Source organism: Mandrillus leucophaeus, unplaced genomic scaffold (assembly GCF_000951045.1).
Source record: "Mandrillus leucophaeus isolate KB7577 unplaced genomic scaffold, Mleu.le_1.0 Scaffold69, whole genome shotgun sequence".
Lineage (NCBI taxonomy): Eukaryota > Metazoa > Chordata > Mammalia > Primates > Cercopithecidae > Mandrillus > Mandrillus leucophaeus.
The window spans coordinates 377,443-397,719 of record NW_012107474.1 but is presented as its reverse complement, the minus strand read 5'-3'; the positions used below and the strand labels follow the sequence as shown (position 1 = coordinate 397,719).

Genomic DNA, 20,277 nt, shown 5'->3' with positions numbered 1-20,277 from the left:
GCACTTTGGGAGGCTGAGGTGGGCGGATCACCTGAGGTCAGAAGTTTGAGACCCAGCCTGGCCAACACGGTGAAACCTCATCTCTACTAAAAATACAAAAATTAGTCAGGGGTGGTGGTGGCAAGCACCTGTAGTCCCAGCTACTCAGGAGGCTGAGGCAGGAGAATCACCTGAACCCAGGAGGTGGAGGTTGCAGTGAGCTGAGATCGCGCCACTGCACTCCAGCCTGGGCAACAGAGTCAGACTCCGTCTCAAACAAAGAGAAAAACCAAAACTCTCCAGTGTTTGCCTTCCAGGACACTACTCAGGGTCACCCTGACTCAGTTTACCCAAATCACAATCCTTTGTTTCCCAAATAAATGCTTTAGTTAATAGTATTAAAAGTGAACAATGAAAAAGCAGATTCAAAACCTATTCAAATGGTTCTAACTCAATGTGTTAGTATAGTCACAGCTGCTTACTGAAAACGAACATTTAAACTTGGTCTACTCCAGGAAGATGTGCGGAAAAAGGGTGAAGGGTGAGCCACTGGGCCCAGCCCACCGCAGGACGGCCCCCTGTGCTTGTGTGTGCCCCAACTCACAGTGACAACACCCTGGCCAGGCCTCTGCATGTTGGCTTGGTGTCATCTGCCTTGCACTGGAGTGAAACAGGGTCAGGCTGCCACCATCCACACAAATTTTAAAAATGAAACCTTTATCAAGGGAGTATCTTTGGACTGTTTTAAAAGTCTTTGGAACCATGACTTGGAGCTGGCAGAAGAGGCCGTGGCTGTGGACTTCGGCACAACCAACAGTGCTGAAAACACTATGATTTACATCCGTTCCAAGCTGCAAGTCCATCTTTTCTCCCTGCAACAAAAAGACCATTAGCTTAAAAAAGGGAGAGGGTTCCATCATCCTTGCAGCAGCTAAGACAACCCCTTAGGGTCCGCCTGGGCTCTCAGACCCAGTACCTCCTTCCAGGGATGTGCCCACACCCGGGTCCTTTTGTTAAATTACATCTGGCCTAAAGCTGGCCATTCTTTGAATTCCTACCTAGTGAACTGCAACCTAACGAAGCATGTAAACAAACTCAACCTAGTAAGTCTATTCTTGTAACAAGTAGCTGAGTCTGTCATAAGCTGCCAGTGGGTCAGACCACACCCACATGACGCAGAGGCCCAGCCGTAGCCAATCAGGCTGTTTCCGTGCCTCACTTTCGTGTTCTATCTTTAAGTGCTGCCTGCCCATGCTGCTGGGTAGAGCTCGCTGAGCCTCTCCTGGTTCTGAGTGCAATTCATGAACTGTTCTTTGTTCAAATAAACTCTAAAGTTTTTCTTTTTTTCAGACAGAGTCTCACTCTGTCACCCCAGGCTGGAGTGCAGTGGCATAATCACAGCTCATGGCAACTTCCGCCTCCCAGGTTTAAGTGATTCTCCTGCCTCAGCCTCCCACGTAGCTGGGATTACAGACATGCACCACCATGCCCGCGAAGCTAATTTTTATTTTTATTTTTTTTAGTAGAGATGGGATTTTACCATGTTGGCTGGGCTGGTCTCAAACTCCTGACCTAAAGCAATCCAACCGCCTTGACCTCCCAAAGTGCTGGGATTACAGGCGTGAGCCACTGCGTCCAGCCTCAAGTTTTCAACACTCTTGACCATTGTGTCTCACCAGGACCAAGCAAGAGCCTCCTCACCAGCCTCCGGCTTCCAGGCTATTCTCTACACAGTCACATCACACCCTGCTCTGCTCAGGCCCCACAGAGGCCCTCCTACCCACACATCCTCCCGATGCATCACTGGCCCAGTTGCTCCATCTGGGACACCAGCATCTCTCTGCCTTGGCCGTACGTGCCCTGGGGCCTCTGTACTCATTGTTCTGGCCACTGCCTCTTACAGCCCCACTAGCCTTCCTGGGCCCCTCCCAACCTCCCACCTCCTCCGGGCTGTGTTCTCCAGAGTTCTACAGCATTTACCAGCACCTGGCACACGATCTTCTCACTGGCTGGTCTCTTCCCATCACAGTTAAACTCATAAAGGCCATACTGCCATCTCCTATGTGCCTAAAAACCTGGCAGTTTTCAAACTTTTACAACTGTGGAATTCTTTCCCCAAAGAGGCCTCCCAGCAGTCTAATGAACAGAGGGCTGGTTGCTGTTGAGGATGACGAGGGCTTACAGGGCCCCTTGAGCAGACCCAGGAAACACTGGGGGCCCCAGGGGCTCTGGCAGAAGTGGTGTCCTGATGCAGATGCCACAGCGCTCACAGGCCAGCAGGAGCGGCCCCTACCCTGTTCCACACCTGGTCACCATGTGCTTTCTGGGAGATGTGAAAGGGTTCTTCCACCTTCCGCTGGGTAGCAGGAAATGAGTCTAATGAGTCTACGCTCCACAGCTAACTACCATAAAGCAGTTTATTCTTCTTAAAAAGGAAGGTACATGGTCACAGTCCAAAATGTTTTATACAGCTCTCAACCTGGAAAATGCAATTGATGAAAAAGGCACTGTTTCTAGAACAAATGGGAAAAGAATAAATATGTCACCATTTACCTTGCACAGCTTTGAGTAACACCGTAGGACCCTGTCACACGTTCAGGGTCAATTTTAAAAGCTTGAGAAGGAGAAGACACAGCAAGGTGATGTCCTAGACTAGCCAGGCTCCGAAGGGAAGAGCTGTCTGTCCCTCCTCACTAACCCTCCTCTCTTTGTCACACAAGTGTCCATGTCACTGTTCCTCTAGCAGATGTGGAAAGTGGGTGCTCAGTGAGGACTCAGCCCCCACCAGCCTGAGGGTCACACGACACCATGGTGGGAAGTCACAAAGGGTAACGGGCCAAGAGGGAGAGGGGGGCTCCCTGACCTTGAGGACCCCTGAGGCACTGCTGCACCTTCCACAGATTCTGCGTCCAGCGTTGCCCTCTTTGCAGATGCCCCTCATGGTGGTGGCACAAAGATCTAAAAATGATTTCTGTAAAATGGGTACCAGGAGCTCCCTGATAAAGTAGCTCATCTTAGATAGCCTTTTGGAGTTGGTGTGACTGTCCTTCCTCATTTCTAGCTCTCAATAGTGAATGGTGGACCCAGAGGCCCCACGTGCACCTGCCAGGGTGAGGATGGGGCAGGCAGGGCGAGGGCGGGGCAGCCAGCTGGGCCTGGTGTGAGGAGCGGAGTTGCAAGTTTCCTACAGACAATCCACCGAGTGTCCCAGAGACGCCACTGAAAAACTTCCCAGCACTCTGATGTGCTGACGGTAGGGCCTGAACTGTCATCCCTCCACGGGGCTCCCTGAGGCCTCAGGCCCTCCCTTTGCAGTGCCAGGTCTGCCTTGCACATCCCAGGAGGAGACAAACAGACAGCCTCCTGCTGCATGAAGGCGACAGAGGGATTCATGGGGCTCCGGTCACTCTGCAGACATTTAACATGACTCTTCTCCTCGCACCAGCTCCCAGGGAAATGTCAGCCCGTGTCCACCTGACGGAGGGCAGCTCACCCGCCTGCATCCATCCTCAATGCGATTAAAATATGAAGACATGAAAGGTGGCTGGTAAGGCCAGAGCTGGAGCCTGACAAACACTCCTGCTTATGAGTCACCACGCGGGCCCTGCTGGCAACCGAGCTGGGGGTTCACAGACACTGCCTGAAAACACAACTGCCCCCGAGAGCAGCAGAGCCTCTTCGTCAGCCATGGCGGCTGGAAACGCCAAGGACAGAGCACAACTCTAGACGCGCTGCACCTCTAGAGGCGTGGGGCCTCTTCTGGGCTTAGGACCCCGCGAGGGACAGTCCTGTCCACCGAGCTCCTGGCTGGCAGCAGACGGTGACTCCGCGGCGACAGAGCCTGCGTCCACCCACGTCAGTTGGGTCTGGGAGCGGCCCCGGAGAAGCCTTCTCAGTAGGTGATCTTCCAGTGCGTGGGCTGCTCACATGCCTTCTCTTGGTCTCCGCAGAACCTGTTGTAAGTCGTCTTGGGGTCCAACCCCAGAATTTCTCTTTCCTCATGAATCCGAAAAGAAAATGTTGAGACTGAGGTGCCGATAAAAAACCTGCAAAGGACCACAGAGGTTCCAGAGTTAGGAAGAACTGAGATCACAGAGGTTCCAGAGTTAGGGAGAACTGAGATCACAGAGGTTCCAGAGTTAGGGAGAACTGAGAGGAGCAGGTGAGTGAAATGAGTTCCAGAGTTACATGGAACCGACACAGCCGCCCCCCTGCTGGCACCCCTCGCTCAGGTGCCCTTGACATCTGCGCCCTGAGGGGCTCTGCCTGATGCTGCAGCCCCATCCCCACCCCACAGTCAGCAGCCACCACACTCCTGTCCCACCACATGCCCCCCTCAGGAGCTCTCCTCTCCATCACCAAATCCCAGACCAGGCACGCCGGTGCAGGTCGAACACCTCCTGGACCAGGCACACCGGTGCAGGTCGAATACCTCCTGGACCAGGCACGCCGGTGCAGGTCGAATACCTCCTGGGGGTCACATGGTGAACAATGAGAGATTCCTACTAATCACAACACTGTCTAGCCAAGGCATGGGGGGTCCTTATCCTGAGGCACAAGAGAAATCACGGAGGTCAAGGACCCCTCCACACACACGCCGTATGGGCTGGTGGGGACACCCTTCTCCAGGGGTTTCTTCACACCTTGGGTCAGCGGCCTGCCCATTCCTCTGGCTCCTGCACAGTCGGTTTCTGGCTCTCCAGCAGCACTTCATGAACTTCAAGAACAAGCAAACCCCAGAGATGTTTCCAGAGCAAACGTGACGTGCCCAGCGCTGTACACGGAACCACAGGGCCAGCAGGCCACACAGGCCTGTGTGCTGCTGGGTGGGGGCACTGGTGGGGAGACCCTCACCACTCCACACACAGGGGCCTGTCAGAGCAGGCCGCGCTGGCCTGGAGGCAGAGCAGCTTCAGTGAGCTGGGCCAAGTGCTTCGCGCAGCTGAGGGCAGGAGGCCGAGAGCTCAGTGTCAGGCCTCCCCACAGCAGGCTTCCTGGGCTGGGGAGACAGCACTGCCAAGCTCGCAGTCAAATCTCAAGGCCACACCTGAGAAGCAGGGGCAAGCTTGTGACTGGGCTCCCACACACCTCCGCCCTGACCTAAGAAGTCAGCGCTGCCTCCTGTCTGCTTAACAGGTAAAGGGATCCACGCCCCACAGACAGCATCACCCGGAGCCTCCGTGGGTCTTACGCACAATGCCCAGACCACCACAGGAAACAGCAGATGTGTGAAGAGGCACCAGCTCAGGGTGCTCAGCATTCCTCGGGCAGGAGGGAGACAGACTAACCCACAGAGACCTACACACGTGCACAGTGCTAACCACGGGAAGACCATTCCCTCTACTTTCCTTTTTTATTGAACTCAAACTGTTTCACCCTAACCCTAACCTTGGTCTTCTATGCAGACGGGCAGATAGGTCTTTGGAGGAACAGAGGCCCAGCCCTACCTCCTACAGCAGCCCCATGAGAATGACGGCATGCAGGGCCCAGACTCCCAGCCTCGGGGACACTCATGGCAACCCCACAAGAAAGATCGCATGCAGGACCCAGACTCCCGGCCTCGGGGACACTCACGACAACCCCACGAGAACGACCACACAAGGGCCCAGGCTCCCGGCCTTGGCGATGCTCATGATGCTCTTCAGCAACACACACAGCACCAACGACGCGCCCAACTCGAGGGCATGGGCAACTCTTAGGGCAGGGGGCAGATGGGGCAGAAACTGGGAATGACAGGAAAATGAGACACAAGAAGAGGTTCTGAGATGAGGCCAGCTATGCCAACAGCCTGCTATGGAGGAAGTCTGTGTGTGAGAATTAAAAGGGCAAGATAAACAATTAACTTCAGCCCAGGGAAACACTGAACCAGATGCTATAGGAGACTCAGACGAGGAGGTAAACAGTGTGGAAATGACCACTGTGAACACAGGTGACCATCTGCTCTGACACCGAGTACCTGGAACAAAGAACCTTTTGAAAGCCACCCGACCCGCTCTCGGCCGACAGTGAAGTGGGCAGGCTACACAGGCAACCATCTTCTCTGACACCGAGTACCTGGGACGGAAGAACCTTTGAAAGTCACCCGGCCCACTCTCAGCCGATGGTGAAGGGGGCAGGCACCTGGCATGTGAGCAGATCCACTGGTCAATAATCGCAACGCCTCCGTCCTTGTAGAGCTCCAGCTCCTCCCACGTGGGTTCAAACCTCACCATCTCGGGTAACAGCTTTTTTAGCTCTTCATATTCTGCGAAGTAGAAGGAGAGACCCTTTGAACCGGATCCTCTGGTAGGAACAGATATGTATCTCTTTAGCAGAAAGACATGCATACTTGGCTTCTGGTTAATTCGTTAGGAACTGGCTCAAAAGATGCAGACACACAATTCAGCTTTACCCTCCCAGGAATTAGTTGAAGATCATGCAGGCCTAGGTCTACCCAGAATGGAACCAGGGATCAAGACGAAAAGAAAGAAACGAAAGGCACGGAAGCTCCATACCCTTTCTGACGGCATCTGTGGCCACAAACACCTTGTCCAGCCGGTGGATCTTCATGAGGCTGCGGATCTTCCTCACGGCCCCTTCCAGGCTGGGCACATCCTCTCTGTGACCCCAGATAAAATCTTTTCTTCTCAGATGGACTCCCAGGTAGGGGCCCCCTAGCGCCGAGCCCAGCTTGACCTAGCAAAGAACCACAAGGAAATGCGGAAAGTGACAGGTGGGCTCGGGGCTCATCCTGGGCACCGGGTGGAACTCGAGACGCAGAGGGACGACCATTTCCATGTGGCCTCCTCCATGGGGTGGCCTCCAGGGCTGTCTAAGGGATTCCGGTGGAATCTCGGGGGCGACTTCACTAAGAAGACAGTGAAGCGGTATTAATGACCACCGATCATTTTATCCGAGTTAAAGAAAAGTATTTAAAACGAGAACAGCATGTGGAGGCTCACGCTGCAAACTTCTGCTCCGAGAACCACCGCAGGGACAGCTGCCAACTCCCCAAGAGCCAGAATGCTCTGCTGCCCTCTTGACAGCACCACCTCCTGGCTGGAGGCCACCAATGCAAATGGTTACGGCAAATTCTAACAGAACCCTGCTCTAAGGAAGGAGAAAGCAACAGCTAATTCCACCACCTGCAACATCCTAGCTGACCACAGGTCCGGAGTCTGTCCACATGACAACTTCACTGCAGCATAACCAGCATTTGAGAAAGCCAGTGCACTCAGCAAAACTACAACCAAGGACCCCGCCAGAGTCCACCTCACTCCCCTGCCACCTCCATAGAGTAGGTGCTGGTACCCACGGCTGGGAGACCTGAAGACGGATCACATCACAGGACTCTGCAGACATTCCCCAGCACCATCCCAGGGCCTGGAAGCCCCACTGGGTGGCTAGACCCAGAAGAGCAATCTCAGTCACTGCAGCCCAGCTCTCAGGAAGCCCCATCCCTAGGGGAAGGGAAGAGCACCACAGAGCACCCCGTGGGACGAAAGAATCTGAACAGCAGCCCGTGAGTTCCAGATCTTTCCAATGAAACAGTCTGCCCAAATGAGGAGGCAGAAAACCAATTGTGATAATATGACAAAACAAGGTTCTCTAGCACCCCCAAAAGATCACAGTAGCTCCCCAGCAACGGATCCAAACCAAGAAGAAATCTCTGAATTGCCAGATAAAGAATTCTGAAGGTTGATTATTAAGCTACTCAAGGACATACCAGACAAAGGTGAAAACCAACTTTTCACTTTCTTTGTTGGCTTTCTGTCTTGATGACCTGTCTAGTGCTGAAAAAGGTGAAAGGCGAAAAAAATACAGAATGTGGATGAAAAATGCTCCAGATAAATAAGTATCATAAAGAAAAATCAATTCCAACCTCTGGAAATGAAAGACACGCTTAAAGAAACGAAATACACTGGAAAGTTTCAATAACAGACTAGAACAGGAGAAGAAAGAGCTTCAGAGCTTAAAGACAAGGTTTTCAAATCAGCCCAATTCAACAAACACAAAGAGAAAAGAATAGTAAAAAAAAAAAAAAAGAACAAAGCCTCCAAGATATTTGGGATTATGTTAAACAACCAAACCTAAGGATAATTGGTGTTCCTGAGGAAGAAGAGAAACCGAAAAGTTTGGAAAATGTATTTGAGGGAATAATTGAGGAAAACTTCCTGGTCTTGCTAGAGATCTAGACATCCAAATACAGGAAGCTCAAAGAATACCTGGGCAATTCATCACAAAAAGATCATCGCCTCGGCACATAGTCATCAGGTTATCTAAAGTCAAGACGAAGGAAAGAATCTTAAAAGCTGTGAGCCAAAAGCACCAGGTAACCTATAAAGGAAAACCTATCAGATTAACAGCAGATTTCTCAGCAGAAACCCTACAAGCTACAAGGGACTGGGGTCCTATCTTCAGCCTCCACAAACAAAATAATTATCCGCCAAGAATTTTGTATTCAGCAAAACTAAGCTTCATAAATGAAGGAGAGATCATCTTCTTCAGACAAACAAATGCTGAGAGAATTCACCACTACCAAGCCAGTACTACAAGAAATGCTAAAAGAAGTTCTAAATCTTGAAACAAAACTTCAAAATACACCAAACTAGAACCTCCTTAAAGCATGAATCTCACAAGGCCTATAAAACAACACAATTTAAAAAAAGAAAGAAAGAAAGAAAACGGGGTATTCAAGCAGCAACTAGCATGATGAATAGAATATAGTACCTCACACCTCAATACCAAAGTTGAATGTAAATGGCTTAAATGCTCCACTTAAAAGAAACAGAATGGCAGAATGGATAAAAATCCGCCTAAAAGCTGTGAGGCAAAAGTCTTCAAGAGACTCACCTAACACATAAGGACTCACATAAACTTAAGGTAAAGGGGTGGAAAAAGATATTCCATGCAAATAGACACCCAAAGTGAGCAGGGTAGCGGTTCTTACATCAGACAGAACAGACTTTAAAGCAACAACAGTTAAAAAAGATGGAGGGATATTATATAATGATAAAAGGATCCGTCTAACAGGAGAATGTTGCAATCCTAAATATACATGCAGCTAACACTGGAGCTACCAAACTTATAAAACAATTACTACTAGACCTAAAAAGTGAGATAGACAGCAACACAATAGAAGTAGGGGCTTCAATACTCCACTGACATCACTTGACAGGTCATCAAGACAGAAAGCCAACAAAGAAACAATGGACTCAAACTATATCCTGGAACAAGTGGACTAAGATATTTACAGAACATTCTACCCAACAGCTGCAGAATAGACTTCCTGTTCATCAGCACACGGAACATTATCCAAGACACTTCCTGTTCATCAGCACACGGAACGTTACCCGAGGCACTTCCTGTTCATCAGCACACGGAACGTTACCCGAGGCACTTTCTGTTCATCAGCATGTGGAGCGTTATCCAAGATAGACCGTATGACTGGCCACAAAACAAGCCTCAGTAAATTTAAGAAAATCAAAATTATGTCAAATACCCTCTCAGACCACAGTGGAATAAAACTGAAAATTAAATCCAAAAGGAACCCTCAAAACTCTACAAATACATGGAAATTAAATAATCTGCTCCTGGTCTTTGGGTCAAGAATGAAATTAAGATGGAAATTTAAAAATTATTTGAACTGAACAATAACAGTGACACAACTTATCAAAACCCCTGGGACACAGCGAAAGTGGTGCCAAGAGGAAAATTCACAGCATTAAACGCTTACATCAAAAAATCTGAAAGAGCACAAACAATCTAAGGTCATACCTCAAGGAACGAGAGAAAAAAGAACAAACCAGACCCAAATCCAGCAGAAGAAAAGAACTAAGATGAGAGCAGAACTAAATGAAATGGAAACGAACAAACAAAAAAATACAAAAGTTAAATGAAACAATAAGCTGGTTCTTTGAAAAGATAAACAACATTGATAGACCATTAGTGAGATTAATGAAGAGAGAAGATCCAAATAAGCTCAATTAGAAACAAAACGGGAGATATCACAGTCGATACCATAGAAACACAAATAATCATCCAAGGCTACTATGAACACTTTTATGCACACAAACTAGAAAACCAAGAGGATAAACTCCTGGAAATATACAACCCTTCTAGATGTAAACCAGGAAGAAATATAAACTCTGAACAGACCAATAACAAGTAGTGAGATTGAAACAGTAATTTAAAAATTGCCAGCAGAAAAAGTTCAGGACCCAGTGGATTCACAGCTGAAATCATTCAAAGAAGAATTGGTACCAATTCTACTGAAACTATTCCAAAAGACATCTTCCCTAAATCAACAGACTAATATCCCGGATGAACATAGATGCAAAAAGCCTCAAAAAAATACAAGCTAACTGAATCCAACAACATATCAAAAAGGTAACACCATGATCAAATGGATTTCATATCTGGGGTGCAGGGATGGTTTAACATATGCAAGTCAACAAATGTGACACACGACCTAAACAGCACTAAAAACAAAAATCATATGATCATTTTAATAGATGCAGAAGAAGCATTTGACAAATCCAGCATCACTTTATGATTAAAACCCTCAGCAAAGGTGGCATAGAAGGGACATACCTCAAGGTAATAAAAGTCATCTATGATGAATCCAAAGTCAACATTATACTGAAGAGGGAAAAGTTGAAAGCACTCCTCCTGAGAACTGGAGCAAGACAAGGATGCCCACTCTCACCAATTCTATTCAACATAGTACTGGAAGTCCTAGTCAGTGCAATCAGACAAGAGAAAGAAATAAAGGGCATCCAAATCAGTAAAGAGTAAGTCAAACTGTCACTGTTCACTGATGATATAATCGTATACCTAGGAAACCCTAAGGACTCATCCAAAAAACTCCCAGATTTGATAAATGAATTCCGTAAAGTTTCAGGATACAAAATCAATGTACACAAGTCAGCAACACTGCTGTACTCCAATAACAACCAAGCTGAGAATCAAACCAAGAACTCAACTCCTTTTACAACAGCTGCAAAAAGAAAAAAAAAAAAAGAATGAAACAAAACAAAAAAAAACAACCAAAAAAACCCACAAAACTTGATCTCTACAAGGAAAATTACAAAACACTGCTGAAAGAAATCATAGACAACACAAACTATTGGAAACACATCCCATGCTCATGGATGGGTAAAATCAATATTGTGAAAATGACCATACTACAAAAGCAATCTATCAATGCAATTCCCATCAAAATGCCATCATCATTCTTCACAGAACTAGAAAAAACAAAATCCTAAAATTCATATGGAACCAAAACGGAGCCTACATAGCCAAAGCAAGACTAAGCAAAAAGTACAAATCTGGAGGTACACATTACTCAACTTCAAACTATCCTACAAGACTACAGTTACCAAAACAGCATGGTACTGCTATAAAAATAGGTACCTCGACCAGTGGAGCAGAATAAAGAACCCAGAAATAAAGTGAAATACTTACAGATCTTCGACAAAGCAAACAAAAACACAAAGTGGGGAAAGAACATCCTATTCAAAAATGGTGCAGGATTAATTGGCAACCTACATGTAGAAGAATGAAACTGGATCCTCGTCTCTCATCTTATACAAAAATCAACTCAAAGTGGATCAAAGACTTAAATCTAAGACATGAAATCATAAAAATTCTAGAGGATAACATCCGGAAAACTCTTCTAGACATTGGCTTAGGCAAAGAGTTCCTGACCAAGAACCCAAAAGCAAAAGCAACAAAAACAAACATTAATAGTTAGGACATAATTAAACTAAAAGCTTCTGCACAGCAAAAGAAACAATCAGCAAATAGCCCCCAGAGTGGGAGAAAATACTCACAAACTTTGCATCCGACCAAGGACTAATATCCACAATCTACAAGGAACCGAAACAAATCAGCATAAAAAAAAAAACAAATAATCCCATCAAAATGTAGGCTAAGGACATGAATAGACAATTCTCAAAAGAAGACACACAAATGGCCAACAAACATACGAAAAAATGCTCAACATCACTAATGATCAGGGAAATGCAAACAAAAACCACAACAGGATACTACCTTACTCCTGCAAGAAGAGCCATAATCAAAAAACCAAAAAATGATGGATGTCGGCGTGGATGTGGTGAAGGGGAACACCGTGACACTGCTGATGGGAATGCAAACTAGTACAACCACTATGGAAAACAGTATGGAGATTCTTAAAGAACTAAAGGTAGATCTACCATTGATCCAGCAATCCCACTGCCGGGTATCTACCCAGAGGAAAAGAAGTCACTATATGAAAAAGACACTTGCACACGCATGTTTATAGCAGCACAATCCACAGCCGTGAAAACATGGAACCGGCCTGAATGCCCATTGGCCAGTGAGTGGATGAAGAAAATGTGGTATATCAGCCATAAAAAGGAAGGAAATGAATGCTTTGCAGCAAACTGGATGGAGCTGGAGACCATTATTCTAAATGAAGTAACTCAGGAACAGAAAACCAAATATCGCATGTTCTCACTCATAAGTGGGAACTAAGCTATGAGGATGCAAAGGCATGAGAATGACACAATGGACTTTGGGGACTCAAGGGGAAGAGTGGAGGGGGTGAGGGATAAAAGACTACACATTGGGTACAGTGTACACTGCTCGGGTGATGGGTGCACCAAAATCTCAGAAATTACCATTTTATCCATGTAACCAAACATCACCTGCTCCCCAAAAACAATTAAAGTTTAAAAAAAAAAAAAAAAGATAAAATAAGCCAGGCACAGTGGCTCATGTCTGTAATCCCAGCACTTTGGGAGGCCGAGGCAGGTGGATTACTTGAGGTCAGGAGTTTGAGACCAGCCTGGCCAACATGAGAAAATCCTGTCTGTACTCAAAATACAAAATACAAGAATTAGCCAGGTGTTGTGGTACACACCTGTAGTCCCAGTTACTCAGGAGAGTGAGACTCTGTCTCAAAACAAAACCAAAAACAAAAAAAGTTAATTAAATAAAATTTAAAAGAATAAAAAATAAAAAACACTGAAAAGAAATACAAGTGGGATAAAATGAAAAAATCTTCTGTATTTTTTCCCGAGTAAAAACTGTCCAAGTAACTTAATTATTGCTGGAACAATTAATGCTATTCCACGTGGAAACAGCTCAAATACCCCATAAAGAACAAACAAGTAAAATGGCACTTCTATGAAAGTTTTGTTTAAAAAACACAAAAAACAGACACTGAAAATGCTTAAAAACAAAATCAAGTTGAAAAAGCAATATGTTTGTTGTAATTACACCACAGAAAAACCCAAACTTTCAGAAAACACTTAAAAATATATACACAGAATAAAAAAAGGATGACTCTAGACCAAAATAGCACGGACGGTGCTTCTGGGCGAGTCTGGGTGAACGCTGCTTTTCTCTCTCTATCAATCAGGTCATGAGGGAGAAAGGCCGAACGTGCCTCTGACCACCTCGAGCTCCTGCTTCCGTGCTCCTGGCCTCGCCGTGCTCTGAGAACACCTTTGAGGCTGCTGGGCCTGCCAGGACTCCGTGTTACTAGAGGGAGAGCCAGGCGGAGTGACTCCCCGAGTCTGCACCGCGACGAGGGCCCCGGGGTCCTGGCGCCTCCCGAGAGCGGGTAATTACCGTGACACATTCCAGGGAGGCATCCACGCCGACAGACGCGCCAACCCTGCTGTGACTCTGAACTGAAGGCATGAGTTTTTGGGCATCTCAAGAGAGAATTTACCTTCTCTCCAATTAACAAAAGGGAGAGGGGCTACCTTCATCTTCGTCCAGTCCTCCTGGAAGGGGATCCTGTCCGCGTTGTCCGTGGAGTTGAGGTGTCTGCTCCTGAACTCGTCTCCCACCTCCCGCAGGTGCCTGGCAAACACCATGCTGCGACGGGTCTGTGGAAACGGCGACGGCTCGGCTGAGGACACGCCCGCCCGCCATGCCGCCCTTCCGGAGCGGGTTCTCCCATAGCTGCCGCCACCCACCCCTGCAGCTGGAACAAGACCCGCAGAGACATTCCTCATCGACAGTCGCCCGAGAAGCAGTGCCATCCACGGTGGAGGCTCTCGGAGGGTCTCCGGCATGAAGCCAATGCAGGGCAAGCCGTCCACCCCTGCCAGCTCTGCCAGGCTCCCCCGAGGGAAGCTGTGGCACACACGGGCTCAGCTGGCCGTTGCCCCTGGCTGGCACAACTGTGTGCAGCTCCTTCCCCTCAATGTCTCCCCAACTTGACTTCTAGCTTTTGCCAAATGGGGCGGGACTGACCTGCACAAAGCCCCATGTGAGCTTTACAAGCTGCTGCCCTGGTGAACATGTCAGCAGGCCTGCTGTGCCCACGGGAGGGGGCAGCCGCTTCCCGCCCTATACTCCCACTCACTCACAGAACCGGGATGGCTATGGAAAGTCACCCCATCAACACAGAAATCAACGCCAACGGGAAAGACCCACTGCAGAGAACAGTCCCACCTTTCAAAGCTAAAGAGAGGAGAAAGGAGGGTTCTACGTTCCAGCCACTGACGGAGTCACTGACTCGGGGCAGACTCCAGGGCACCGCCACTGCATTCAGGGCTGTGGCATCAGAGGGGAGAGCTGGGCGGCCCTGCAGGCTCCCGAGGACCTGGCTCTGCGGCCACGTGAGACTCGGGGGCGGCGTAGTCACTGCAGGTGCCCATATCCAGGGCTTCAATTATGATTTTAATCAGCAAGGTTCAAAAGAGCCATCAACTGTTTTAAATTTTCAAAAACTAAATAATAGGCAACATACACTAATTTAGAAAGATGCTCCCGAGGAAACACTCACATCCCAGTATTCTTTCCCTCCGTAGTGGTCATGAAGTAGGTTCTCGGCTCTGTCTAACATCACGGACCTATTTTTAAACAACATGACAATAGTTATAAGAGTTAAGGATGATGACAGTCACACTCTCAGAGCACAAACTGGGAGAACCCAGGGCCGGGGAAGCAGAGACCAAGTCTTCAAGGGACACCAACCAGGGCGCGTCGGGCGGTTATGGCTGAGACACAGGCAGGCTGCCGTCTGGCCTCCACACTACAGTTCTGAGAGGGCTTTAATGCCCACTGTCAACTCAGAGAATGACATCAGAGAAAAGTATCTCCTAATTTGAGGAGTGTATTTGGGAGTGGGCACAAGGCTTGGAATCCAGGCTCCACTGATGGCTATGGCAAGCTGCAGGTGTGCCTGAAGACGGGAGGCTGTGGGAAGCTTTTCTTTGGCAAAAAGGAGAGGTTCACATAAGCTGCTTGGAAACAAATTCACTGACTCGGGCTCAAAGCTGGAGCTGCATCTGTTCCGTGGTAGAGACGCCATTCCCGGGCAGGCATTCTTGCGACAGCGTCTCATCCGAGTTACTGCAGCCCTTGTCCATTGGCAAACCTGGTCCCAGGAATACGTGCACGTGTGAAGCGGTGACTGTGAAAGTGTGAGGTGTGTGAAATGTGTGAGGAACGTCCTGGGGTTATTTCAGAGAGCCCTCCAGCCAGCCTTTATCTCAGACTCGCAGGCAGGCACCTCCTCCTCAGCGCCTTCTTGCTCCAGTTTGGGTCTGACAAGTCATCCAGGTGCCTGTGACTGTCACGCTAAACGCTACCTAATTCCACGTGGGAAGTGCCTCTCCTTTTCCAGCCATTGAACCAACCGTCTCACCACACTTCCTAGGGCTCTTGATGCAAAATAAAAACGAAACGCACAAAACGGATCATGAGAAAAGAGACCCGAATACTGGGGTGGTAAAGGTTGGAATACAAAAACCTAGAAATTTTTAAGGAAAAGACTGATGAATTTGACTACATAAAAATTTTAATTTTGGTCTGGTGCAGTGGCTCACACCTGTAATCCCAGCATTTTGGGAGGCCGAGGTGGGCGGATCACGAGGTCAGGCAATCGAGACCAATCGTCCTCTTCTGGGTGGCATCCTAGTTTTATGCCCTCATGGTTCACACACACACTCTTCTACACAAACCTGGAAACAACCAAAGGCCACATTTTCTTCCATCTGTACACAGACAGCTGCAAAAGAGCGAGGTGACGTCCATGTGTCGTAATACCCAGGTGTGCGGCTGGGTGGGAAGAGAAGGGCAAACTGAAAACTGCGTGGACAGCGTGTGGTGATTCCACGTGTTTAAAAAGACGGCCGCATGCACAGACGGCGACATGAAGTGACTTCTGGAGAGATGGGTATAGCTGCATTCAGTGGGTGCCTCTCGCCCTGCTTCCAACGCCGTTTAAGGCTTTTTGTGAAATGCAATACCGCACTTCAAGACGCACATTCCACACGGGCGCGGGTAGAGGACATTCCGCACGGGCGCGGGTAGAGGGCATTCCGCACGGGCGCGGGTAGAGGACATTCCGCACGGGCGCGGGTAGGCAAACTGCTCCAAAACGAACACGGTGCAGCCCCTACCCGGTGGAGGAACAAAGCTCTTCACACACTTGCTCTGCCGTCCTCGGGGGCCTCCCCGGCATCCCCCATCTCTACCTCCGATGCACGGGACTGTCTTTGACCTTCATGCACATGGAACATGACCACATTTATCTTTTTCTTTTTTTTTTTAAACTGGGCATTGTATCTTGATTTCTCTTTGTTGAAAACGGCAGCAGTCTGCCCATCGTCAGTTGTGGATCTGCCACACACTATCCCGTGCATGGCTGAGGGGTGCACGGGTTCTCCTGGTCCAGGGAGGCCATGAACGTTCCTGGGCAGGGGTCTGTGGGTGCACGTCCCGCATTTGGGGTGCACCGGACTCCCAGGGTTTTACCAGATTCTCGCTCCAGGAGCAGCCTTCCAGCCCCTGTGGACCTGTCCTCCCGACGGCGGTTAGTTTCCCGAGCACGACAGCACTGGGGCACCTGCTCGCATTAACAGCAGCCGTTCTTACTCCTGAATCACATGGATCCCGTCTTGGACTCACCTCACCCCAGGCTGCCCGTCCCTCACTCACTGGGTTTCGTCTCCTGTATCCCGGAAAGTCCTTAGTTCATGAAATGTGCTGCAGGACCTTCCTCTCTGAGGCCTGTCTCCATTCTTCTAATGGACAAAAGTTCTTGATTTTAAAGTAACTGGCTTTACCAATCTTTCTTTTTTGGTGCGTGCTTTTCCCATCTTGTTGAAGAAAGCTTCCTGCCCCAAGGTGGTGAGGCTCCTCCCTTAATGGCTTTATAACTTCACCTTCCCATTAGGGCTTTAATCTCCATTAGAGACTTTCCCTGGGTGCTGGGGGCAGACGGCCTCGCCCCCACGATCAGCCTCCTTCCCCTGCGCCCCAGCAGAGGCGTTTCTCCTCTATCAGGACCATCTGGCTGGAAGCCCCCCTCTGGGCTCAGCTCCATCCTAACCTGCAAATGTGAATCGAAAAAACTGACTGGCAAGACTGTTCCACGGCCCCACACGTAGGCAGACTGGCTTCCGAAACCCGGATATTTTCATGAAATGAACCCAGTCCCAGGACATTAAAGCTGCATCTCAACCACTAAAACAATTCAGCCTAGTTCCCTCCACAACCTGAGTTCTGCTTTTCCGCAACAGCCGGGCTGGCCGAGCAGCAGACACGCGGGCCTGTGCTGGAGCCACCTGCCTTCCCAAAGGCCCAGAGCAGCTGAGACCACGTGGTCCCGGCCCACTGGGGCAAGCGGCAGCTGTTACTGACCAGAGTGATACCGAGCCAGCTGTGATGTCCAATAGCGTCGCGACTGCCATGGCCTCTAGAGGTGCACACAGGGTACGACAGCAGACAAGGCAGCCTCAACCTCAACGTGGGCAAGCGCGAGGGGCACCCATGCTCTGCTGTGCCCAGTCTGTGGGAGACTGTGGGCGATAAGCCACCCAGGTGCCGAGGCACGAGCTGTTCCAGTATAATAAAATGTGTAAAATAACAACAGTTATATTAGATATAGATAATAGATATGATTATGTATGAATATCATTAATCATTAGTTTGTAGTAATTACTCTTTATTCCAATGTTATAATAATCCTCGCTCTACAATTATAACTTAGGAAAAACCAGGCCATACAGAGATAGGAGATGAGGGGACATAGTGAGAAGTGACCAGAAGACAAGAATGTGAGCTTTCTGTTATGCCCAGGCAGGGCCACCGGAGGGCTCCTTGGTCTAGCGGTAACGCCAACATCTGGGAAGACGCCCGTTGCCAAGTGGACCATGGTCTAGCGGTAGCGTCAGTGCCAAGGAAAACACCCGCTACTCAGCAGACAGGGAAAAGGAATCTCCCTTTCCCTGGAGGAGTTCAGAGAAGACTCTACTCCGCCACCTCTTGTGGAGGGACTGACTGATGTCAGGCTCGCCCGCAGTTATCCGGAGGCCTGTCTCCCTGTGATGCTGTGCTTCAGCGGTCATGCTCCTCGTCCGCCTTCATGTTCCATCCTGTACACCTGGCTCTGCCTTTTAGGTAACAGTAGCAAAATTAGTGAAAGTACTAAAAGTCTCTGATATGCAGAAATAATGGCGTAAGCTGTCTCCTCTCTCTCCTCTCTCTCTCTGCCTCGGCTGCCAGGCAGGGAAGGGCCCCCTATCCAGTGGACACGTGACCCACGTGACTTTACCTATCAATGGAGATGGCTCACATTCCTTACCCTGCCCCTTTTGCCTTGTATCCAATAATTATGAGCGCAGCCTGGCATTTGGGGCCACTACTGGTCTCCGCGTCTTGGTGGTAGTGGTCCCCCGGGCCTAGCTGCTTTTCCTTTTATCTCTGTCTTGTGTCTTTATTCCTACAATCTCTCGTCTCCGCACACAGGGAGAAAAACCCACCAACCCTGTGGGCCTGGACCCTACAGGAGATGCTCACAGCGCCTGCTGGGGGACTCAGAAGAAGATCCAAGGGAGGTGACGGAGAGGGTCCCAGACTGCAGCAAGTTCTAAGAACGTGGTCATCAACAGTTCCCTCCAGAGTTTACGACATCATCAGGTACCGACTTGTCTGCAACCCCAGCCGCCTGGGTGGACCCTCGCGGCCCGGCTCACCAGGCCGGCGGCCACTTGCAGCAGACGCATGGCCAAAGGTGGCTGCACGATCCTCTCCAGACCCGTGAGGCAGCAAACAGATCAAACGGTGGGTGTTGGGTGCGGGGAGGGGGCAGGTATCGGTAAAAGTTGCCCAAGTGGTACAAATGGAGAACAGTCTCATGGTAAGCCCCCGCCGCCCCCAGCCCAGCCCAGCCCCTCCCCGCGCACTCGGCCGGGCTGAGCCCTCACCTCTGTGCCCCTCGCCCTCTGTCCACGTCACCCACTGCACTGTTTTGCGGAGACACATGCAACCACTTCCCTAACCAACACCCCCAGGGCCCCCAGGGTCCGCTGTCTGTGAGGTGGGTGGGCCAGGGATGCGGGAGTGGAGACGGAGAGCCCCTAGCCCAGCACGCACGGAGCAGGCGCCGCGGCCTCCAGGCTGCTCCTGAGGGGAGCAGGGCACTCACCGGGCTGATGTGTTTCTCAGAAGCAGGGGCGCCACGATGGAGGCTGAGCCCTGGACGGACAGACAGGAGACGTTCAGACCCCTGGTCTCCTCATAACCCCAAAACCATCCTCTGGAAGACAAAACCCACGGCGGCTCTGTCAGTTTATTTTGCCTTCACGAGAAAAACACATCGAGTCTAGACACGCACACACCGTGGCTCACTCTTGATGAAATGCGGCTGCTTTAGGAAAACTTACCGATCACGACTGCGGATCGTGACATTCTCGTGAAATTGTAAAAGAAGCCCACAAGCGCCTCTCAGGCTGATGAACCACTGAGGCCTTCCCCGTGACAGGGGCTGCCGGGAGGCAGAGGGAGCAGGACAGAGGCAGCCCTGTGCACCTTCAGGGCCAGCCTGGCTGTGACCGTCACCCAAGTCACCCGCGCCCTTCCCAAGAGCTCACTTGCCGTGCTTTAGAGCAGCTGCCCTGGCACTGGACACACGGAGGCTGGGAACTGACAGCTTTTCCACAGTAGGCCTGGCAGTGTCAGAGCCTTTAATGGCAATCAACAGTTGGGACTGACAAGACCCCCATTCCTGTGGCAACATCCAAATGCAGGAAAAGACACAGGGAAAAAGGCACGGGGTCTCAGCCGGGTGTTCGCCACGGCCCATTCTCGAGGCCTCAGCACAAAGGGGACCCGCCTGTCAAGGACGAGAACGGTGTGGGCAGCCACAAGCGCTACCACCACGAGGGGCACCAAAGCACTGTCAGGATGCGGGGGGAGGGGAACGCCCAGAACCCGGCATCAGCACCCAGCGTGGGCACTGAGGGCGCTGTGTGTGTGTGTGGTGGGGGCGCTGTGTGTGTGGTGAGGGCGCTGTGTGTGTGTGTGTGG

At 49.8% G+C, this 20,277-nt stretch overlaps 1 protein-coding gene across 1 annotated transcript in view; it reads right to left on the bottom strand.

Annotated features, from left to right (window-relative positions):
* Window positions 1-3,087: 3,087 nt before the first annotated feature.
* The window catches only part of POFUT2 (protein O-fucosyltransferase 2), a 21,341-nt gene continuing 4,151 nt past the window's right edge, over window positions 3,088-20,277 (bottom strand). Inside the window, exons 4-9 of the mRNA XM_012002596.1 lie at window positions 19,397-19,507; window positions 14,747-14,813; window positions 13,716-13,841; window positions 6,474-6,654; window positions 6,100-6,223; window positions 3,088-4,025 (exon numbers count right to left, since the gene is read on the bottom strand). Coding sequence (XP_011857986.1) covers window positions 3,872-4,025; window positions 6,100-6,223; window positions 6,474-6,654; window positions 13,716-13,841; window positions 14,747-14,813; window positions 19,397-19,507 — 763 coding nt within the window. The 3' untranslated portion in view covers window positions 3,088-3,871. The remainder of the gene's footprint in view (window positions 4,026-6,099; window positions 6,224-6,473; window positions 6,655-13,715; window positions 13,842-14,746; window positions 14,814-19,396; window positions 19,508-20,277) is intronic.